This window comes from Fukomys damarensis, unplaced genomic scaffold (assembly GCF_012274545.1).
Source record: "Fukomys damarensis isolate Sample0158 unplaced genomic scaffold, DMR_v1.0_HiC HiC_scaffold_25, whole genome shotgun sequence".
Classification (NCBI taxonomy): domain Eukaryota; kingdom Metazoa; phylum Chordata; class Mammalia; order Rodentia; family Bathyergidae; genus Fukomys; species Fukomys damarensis.
This window is the reverse complement of record NW_022900937.1, coordinates 16,067,237-16,075,195: the sequence shown is the minus strand read 5'-3', so window position 1 is coordinate 16,075,195 and position 7,959 is coordinate 16,067,237. Positions and strand designations below refer to the sequence as shown.

General features: G+C 38.4%; 1 protein-coding gene across 9 annotated transcripts in view; it reads left to right on the top strand.

Moving 5' to 3' along the window:
- The window catches only part of Csnk1g1 (casein kinase 1 gamma 1), a 155,430-nt gene that overhangs the window by 128,699 nt on the left and 18,772 nt on the right, over positions 1-7,959 (top strand). For 7 of the 9 annotated variants that reach the window (XM_010641165.1, XM_010641166.1, XM_033756139.1 and 4 more), the window contains one exon: positions 2,140-2,250. The exons of the other annotated variants lie outside the window; for them this stretch is intronic. In XM_010641165.1, coding sequence (XP_010639467.1) covers positions 2,140-2,250 — 111 coding nt within the window. The remainder of the gene's footprint in view (positions 1-2,139; positions 2,251-7,959) is intronic. 9 annotated transcript variants of the gene reach the window in all.

The following is a 7,959-nucleotide window of genomic DNA, read 5'->3' as shown; positions in this document are numbered from 1 at the left end:
AAAAAAAAAAAAAAAAAAAAAAAAGTAACGGCTGGGGATTTAGCTCAGTGGTTCTGTTGCCTGCCTCGCAAGTGCAAATCCCTGGTACACCCCCCAAAAAAGAACTGAAATGATTAGAAATTTTTCAAAAGAGAGTTATAAATACCTGAAAATTTGTTGAAAAACAAATGTAAAAACAGACCATTCATAAGAGGAATAATTATATTGAGTATGTATTGTACAATTCAGGAAGAAAAACACTAAATGGCTTATAGAGGTCTGGATTTTTTAAGCATTTAAATTTTTGGAGAACTGGCAGTATTATACAATTGGAGTTTAAATATTGGGTTTAAATATTAGAAGATATTAAAAAGTACCAGAAAATACTGAAAAGGCTATCACTAGTAGGTACAGTTACATATATTTAAGAATTCATTGTTTATTGGTACCTTTTAGATATACAGTATGATGGCATTCACAATTGGGAATTTGTACCTTTACATGATAGGTCTTGGTTCTTATTTTTTTCCCATTATAGATATCTGTTCTAGTGTTAGAACAGATTTATTCTCAGGTCTTTACTAATCAGAATAAATAAGATGAAGTGTTCTAAGGATATAGACAATGCCAGTAAGCATATAAGGTAGTATGATTTTGTTATACACTGTGGTCGTATTTTGGGAAATATTGTAACATCAGTTGGTAGAAATAATGGAGAAGAGAGAAAGGGGAGATTTGAGGTAGTTTTGATTTTCTCTAATGCAGCTAGCAATATAAAATGAAAGCCCTCTTTTGTAAGATTACATAGCAAGGTAGTTAATACAGCTGCTTCCTTATTGAATTTGCTCATTCCCCAAGGACTATCAGAGAAAACATGGCTAGCATCCTAAAAGTGCTGTGACCCATATGCCTTTTAAGAACAGTGTGTAAGTTGTAGCTGATTTATGGGAAATGTCTGGTAGATGACTTGTGGATGAACTTTAAGCAGCTCTGTTTTCAGGGAAGATTTGTAGGAGAGCAGAATATAGAGGCTTAAACCATTGCTTTTTCTTCCTTTTCTTTTTTTTACAATACAACATTTATTCTAAGATTTGTAGCCTCCTTATTAATTTTCATGTAGAGCAACCCCAAACCCTGCTGCTGTTTAAATCAGCAGCATTTAAGATCTGAGTTATTAATCCCTCGTTGCTGCCTCTCCAACTACTTCTTTCTCATCTTTGTAGAAGCTTAGGACTGTTATAGCTGAGCATCATGTTAACACTGCAGCCATAGGGCACCAGAGAAGAGGCACCTAAATAGTCTTCAGAACAAAAGTCACAGATGAACAAGATTAGAGTAGTGTGCGATCTGAAAGAATGAAGAGAGCCTGATGACTGCAAAGGTTAAAGCAGAACTCAAAGAGGTTGATTAAGGCAGCCCTCCTTCTGTTGAGGAAAGCTCTACTTTTTGTTTTCTAGAAGAAAGTGACTTATAGTAGTCTTGTCATTTAGTAAACTTTCAAATTCCATACTAGAGTTTGGTAGCTAGAAGAACCAAAGAACGATCAAGCTTATCCACCCATCTTCTTCCATTCTTAACAAATGAACCTGCTTTTGAACAAATGCTTTTTTCATTCTTTTAGATAAGAAAGCATATTCCAGCCACTGGTGCAGTTCCTTTGATCTTAATAGAAAATCTCATGGACATTAAAGTTGAGAGTAGTGCATATTGTCGATTTGAAATGCAGAAATTTTCTTTATTGGCTACTATCTATTCAGGTAGATCTTTGAGCAGTGAAATGATTTGTAAGATGACTCTTCCTTTCTTCAACAGTCTTCACATTCTGAATTTGATCTGCTTGGTGGCCACTGAAATTTTACTAATGTGAAAGCTGAAAGGTGATTCCGGCTTTTGGTTGGTTTACCACTCCTCCCCTCGGTCATTACTGTGTTTCTGTGTCTGGGTGAGGATGGTGTGCTATGGAATCAGACGTTGGCTCATTGGGCTGAAATGAATGTAGCCACACTAACTTCTCTCAGTGCTTTGCAGCAGTAGTTAGTTTAAAATCTAAAACAAAAGCAAGGCTTACCGGGACACTAATGTACTTGAGTTTGTCATTGCTTGCTGTTGCTTCACCTTTCCTTCCATGTCTTGCTCTCATGCTTCCTAACACCCGAGCAGACGGCATCGTCCGAGCGCCGAGGAGAGTGGGAAGTCCAGCCCAGCCGGCAGACCAGTACCTCATACCTGACATCTCACTTGGCTGCAGACCGTCATGGGGGATCAGTGCAGGTACTCACTGCCTTTCCTGCCTTTTCCCAGCCTCCAAGCTTGGCAGGTAGAATGTTGGTTTGCTTCTGAAACTTGGGTTCCTTTCCTATGGACACTGACAGCAAGAGGGAGCTGCTTCAGTAGTTTACTTTGATCCGTGTGCTGGCTTTCTGTGTAGGTGGACTTTGGTAAATGTCTCTTGTTGAGATAATCACTTCTTGTCATTAACTAAAAAACATCCTCGATGATTTCTTATACTATATTAACCGTATCCTACAGCTTTGATCCATTCATGATAAAATATAAAAATCACATCGAGATTGAAGTGTGTTAGTATCAAGTTGAAATTATAAAGACCTGAAACATAAAGTAAGTACTTTCTGGACAAGAAGAATACATGTATAACTCATGCTGGGATGATACACACTTTTCCACATGATAAGCTGAAAATGTTGATAGGTATGATTCTTTTGTTTCTGAGTGGGAACCCAAAAATTGGACTATTTTCTTTTTTCTCCCTAGAATAAGTGTAGTTCTGGAAAATTATCTCTGATTTCATTTGAGCTGGTTTAACATCTTTTTTTCTCTGTTCAGTATTAAGAGCATCTTGCATCTTTTTAACTTTCCTTATGTGTAACTTTTAAAATCTTAACCTGTTTCTCTCATACTACTTAGTGATACTGACAGTTGAGGCACACTAGTTTACCCTTTTTGCATGTAGTTATGTGTCTTGATGTGCTTTTATATGGAATAAGTCTCTGAGAGAGCTTGTTACTCACAGGATGTTAGGAGATACCTATGACCCCGTAAAAACAGTGTAGGAACGTGTAGGTGAAAGTGATGGATTGAACATCTAGATCTATTTTCACTCCCTCCTGAAAGAATGGTAATGGAATCTTTTTATAAGCATAAGTCTTTTTAAGAATGGTGAAAACAAGAGAAGGCAACAGCAACAAAAATGTTATCAAATGACTTAGGAATCCCAAAGAAATTGAATCCTGGGAAATTCCCAAAAGGCTCAAAAGAGCACATGTGCTTGCACATGCATCACCCCCCCGCTTTAAAGCAGTGGCAAAATTTATTTGAAAAAGTAAAAATGAAGCATGAGGGGGAAATTGGTTCTGCATAGCAAGCTTAGGCCAAGTACAAGAGGAAAAAGCAGGATGAGAGTACACCCTAGAGCTGGGTGTGCAGGTGCACACCTATAATCCCAGCACTTTGGAGGCTGAGACAGGAAGATCACTACTAGTTTGAGGCCAGCCTAGGCTACGTTGTGAGTTCAAGGCCAGTCTGAGCTATATAGTGAGATCCTGTCTCAAAAAGAAAAATTAAAAAGATACACCTTAGAGGAAGCATGGTGGGCTATCTTGAAGAAAGCCACTATAGCCAGGAGGTGGCTTTCTCTGAGTAGAGAACAAGCAGAGGGCACTGTACTCATAAGAAAATTGATCAAAATTCTGTTTAAGAAGTGATAGATCCCTCTCCAGAAAAGATAAAAGATACATTCTCTGGAGAGGGAAAAGTAGAAGGTCTAGTGGTCAGGGGGATACAGAGTACCATTGGAACCAAGGTATTGTGTGGAAAGGGGGAGATTAAGTGAATGTGCCTGCTAACTGCCTATTCTGCCCAATCATTGTTTCGCAAAGCTGGTAGCCAGGTGTCTACCTTCTAGGCAAGAGATTGAAAGAGTAAGCTCTGGGATATGTGACCAGCCCAAAAGAAGATATTTTAGGATACTGTTCGCAGGGTTTTGCCCCTGAAGTTAGCCAGCCAGATGGCAGCATAGTGCAGTCCAGAGGTGTCTGGCCCTAGCCTCCTTCTCACACTGCTAACTCATGTTCAGTTCCCCATTTTTAAAATGAGCACATAATCAACTATTATCAGACTTCTCAGGAAAGCCTTTACTAAGAAAGAGACCAAAGCAAACAAGCAACAGTGATAGTATTTTTTAAGAAATTTTTTTGTTGTAAAAAAGAGCTCTTGGAAATTAAAAACTTAATAAACAAAACAATGGAAATGGCTAGGACTGGGAGTCTAGCTCATTGGTAGAGTGTAAGGCTCTGGGTTCTAATCCCTAGCACTGTAATAAATAAAGAAATGACAGATTTTGGAGAGATTCTTGGATTACAATTAATATATAAACAGATAAGAAAAAATAAAATTTTAAATATAATTACTTATTTTAAAAATTGTACACAAGCCAGGAGTGGTGGCACACACCTGTAATCCCAGCACTCGGGAGGCTGAGGCAGGAGGATCGCTGTGTGTTCAAGACCCCCAGCCTGGGCTACATAATGAGTTCCAGATCAGTCTCAACTACATAGTGAGACCCTGTCTCAAAAAAAAAAAAAAAATTGTACACAAAAAGAAAGATAACCATGGTACACTCAGTAATTCAATTTTGAGTAGCCTTTAATTGTCATCGTGTCGGCACTAAGAATTTGTCTTCTCAGACTTACTGTATACACTGTAGTAGAAGATGAAAAGAGATATAATTGTGATTATACTGCCTAAAAATGAAAAATCAAAATGAGTGTTAAAAGAGAAGGAAGTACAGCTAGATATGGTGTTGCATGCCACCTAGCCCTAATCCTAGCACTTGAGAGGCTGAGACAGGAGGATTGGCATGAATTTGAGGCCAGGAGAGGCTACACAAATAAGTTCAAGGCCAGCTTGGACTACATAGTGAGACCCAATCTCAAAAATCCCCCCAAAAAAGGTAACAAATTACAAAGAAGCAAAGGAGTCAGCTATGAGGAGAAATGGTAATGTGGAAAAAGAGAGTACTCATTTTTCCAACAGTTTTATAGAAATATATGATAACATATGATTTTTTCATTGATATAACTTGATAAAAATAAAACCTATTGGGGCCAGGGATTTATTTAGCTCAGTGGTGCAGCCATCTGCCTTGCAAGTGCGAGGTCCTAAGTTTGATCCCTGGTACCCCCCCCAAAAAAAAACCTATCAATTAAAAATACATATATCAGCTTTACCTATTATATTGGCAAAAATTTATACACCCACTGCTATTGAATATCATTTATTTTGGAGAGTCATGCAATATCTGTTAAAATCTTTTTTTTTTGGGGGGGGGTTGGGTTTGGTTTTTGTGTTTTGTGTTTTGTTTTTTGTTTTTTGTTTTTTTGAGACAGGGTCTCACTGTGTAGTTGTGTCTGACCTGGAACTCACTGTGTAGCCCAGGCTGGTCTCGAACTCACAGCAATCCTCCTGCTTCAGCCTCCTGAGTACTGGGATTATAGGCCTGCGCTACATCTGTTAATATCTTAAATTTGGGCCAGCTAATCCAGTTTCAGATCAACACTTCTTAAAGCTCATTAATGCCTTGCTAGGAGCCGGGCTATATGCCTGTAACCCCAAGATACTTGGGAGGCTGAAACGGGAGGATAACGAGTTCAAGGCCTGGGCAACAACTCGTTGAGACCCTGTCTCAAAACTTAGAGATGGGGCTGTAGCTCAGTGGCAGAGCACTTGCCTAGTATGTGCAAGTTCCTGAGTTGAATGTCCAATGCCACAGAAAGAAAGACTGGTGAAAATGAATATAGTTTTTAATTTTATAGTAGCCGCATTAAAAAAAAAAACAGGTAAAACTAATTTCAATAATATTTTATTCAACCTAGTACTGTATATCTAAAATATTTCACTATATAGTCAATATAAAAATATCGAGGAGGTACTTTACTAAATCTTTGAAATCTAATATGTATTTGATATTTTACAGCATCTTGGATGTATTAGTTCTGTTTCAGGTGTACAGTAGCCACATAGTGGACAGTGCAGTTGTAGAATGTTTTTTGCCAGCCTCTTTATAATGCTAGAAAATCAAAGGCAACTTAATGTTTATTAGCTAAACATTAACTAAACAAACACAATCTGTGTAGTTGAAAGAGATAGATCTCTGGGTGTTATGGGAGGTGTTCAAGATAGGTTATAAAAAAGGCAAGTTGAAGAGGAGTGTATGAAATCTGGACCATTTTCATTTTCATACATATGTTTTTGAGAATACACACATGTGCACACACAATCAATGTAAACAGAAGAGAACTAATGTAGAGTAGGCGTCATCAAACAAGGCCAGTGGGTCACATCCCACTCTCAGCCTATTTGTGTAAATATAGTCTTGCTAGAAGATAACCGTGCTTATTTCTTTATGTTCTATCTGTGGCTGCTTTTCTACACACTGTCAGGGTTGAGTGGTTTGAACAGAGATTATCCAGCTCTCAGATTCTGAAGTGGTTCCTGTTTAGCCCTACCTGGAACACTTTGCCAGCCTGGCTCTGGATCACATGCCCTGATCTCACTGTTCGTTTTCATATGCTGGTGCTACTGGAAACTTGGACTTTTTATGTTGTTTGTCATTTCTAATATACTTTAAAAAAATAAGAGACATATTTTATAACTAGAAAAAAAAAACAAAGATAACTTTTTTTTGGTGCTCCAGACTCAACCCAGGGAATGCTGAGCTGCATTCCTAGCCCTTTTTGTTTTTTTATTTTGAGACAATCTCACTAAGTTGCCCAAGTGAGACTTGAACTTGCTATCCTTCTGCCTCGGCCTCTGGGGAGTAGCTGAGATTATAGGCATGCACCACTGCACCTGGCTTAAACAATAATTTTAAAAGGCAAACACCTCATACGATTGTACTGTTAATATAGTCTGTCAGAGATGTGCTAGAACAAGGGTTGCTCATTTAGATAGTGTTTCCTACTGTCTGTCCAGTGGGAGGTGTTGTCTTTTAACTTAAGGTATAACAAATTGGAATTGTCTACTCTGTAAACTGTGTTTTGCTGGTTTTCTTGGCACTTGGATAGAGGACAGACACTTGTACCATTTACCTAATCCTGAATCATGTGAAGTTCTGCTGTTCCTTACATCTGCCTCTGGGCTTATACTGTTTTTAGCACCAACTTTTTTTGTGTGTGTATCGGGGATGGAACGTAGGACCTTGTGCTTGCGAGTCAGAGACAGTGCCACTGAGCTAAATCCCCGGCTCAGCCCCAACTTTTGTAAACTCCTAAAAGGCTGTTTTTTTGCAGACAGAATCTGTAATACCTTCCTAGCATACCAGAGACCCACACATTTCTGAGTCACCACACTTTCTAGAGTTAATGTGATGCAGTGCTTGGCCTCACCTGGACGACCTGCACACACCGTGGCCACGCAGGGAATGTAGAGTGCCCAGATGGGAGAGTCTGTTCAAAGCAACACGTGGATGTTCCTGTTCAACTTAGTTAATGAGCAGATCCCTGGCTGCCATCCTTCCAGCATTTTCTACATCTTTTCTATGTGGAAAGCCTAAATTTAAGAAGACATTATGGTTTTCTATTTCCAAAAGATTGCTGTAAGGTTGTTAAAAATGTATAGGGAGATAGCATAGAAATCTTTAGGACCAAGCAAGGGCATAAGACTTAAGAATGATGTGTCTGTTATTTGTGTAATTCCTTTTACAATAGCATCCAAAAAAATGAAGTGTCTAGGAATCAATCTAACAAAAGAAACAAAGGATCTCTACACTGAAAACTACAGCACTCTGAAAAAAGAAATTGAAGAGGATATAAAAAAATGGAAAGATATCCCCTGCTCCTGGGTAGGAAGAATCAACATAGTGAAAATGGCCATACTACCAAAACTGCTATATACATTCAATGCAATGCCAATTGAAATTCCAACACTATATTTCACAGAACTAGAAAAAAGAATTCCAAAATT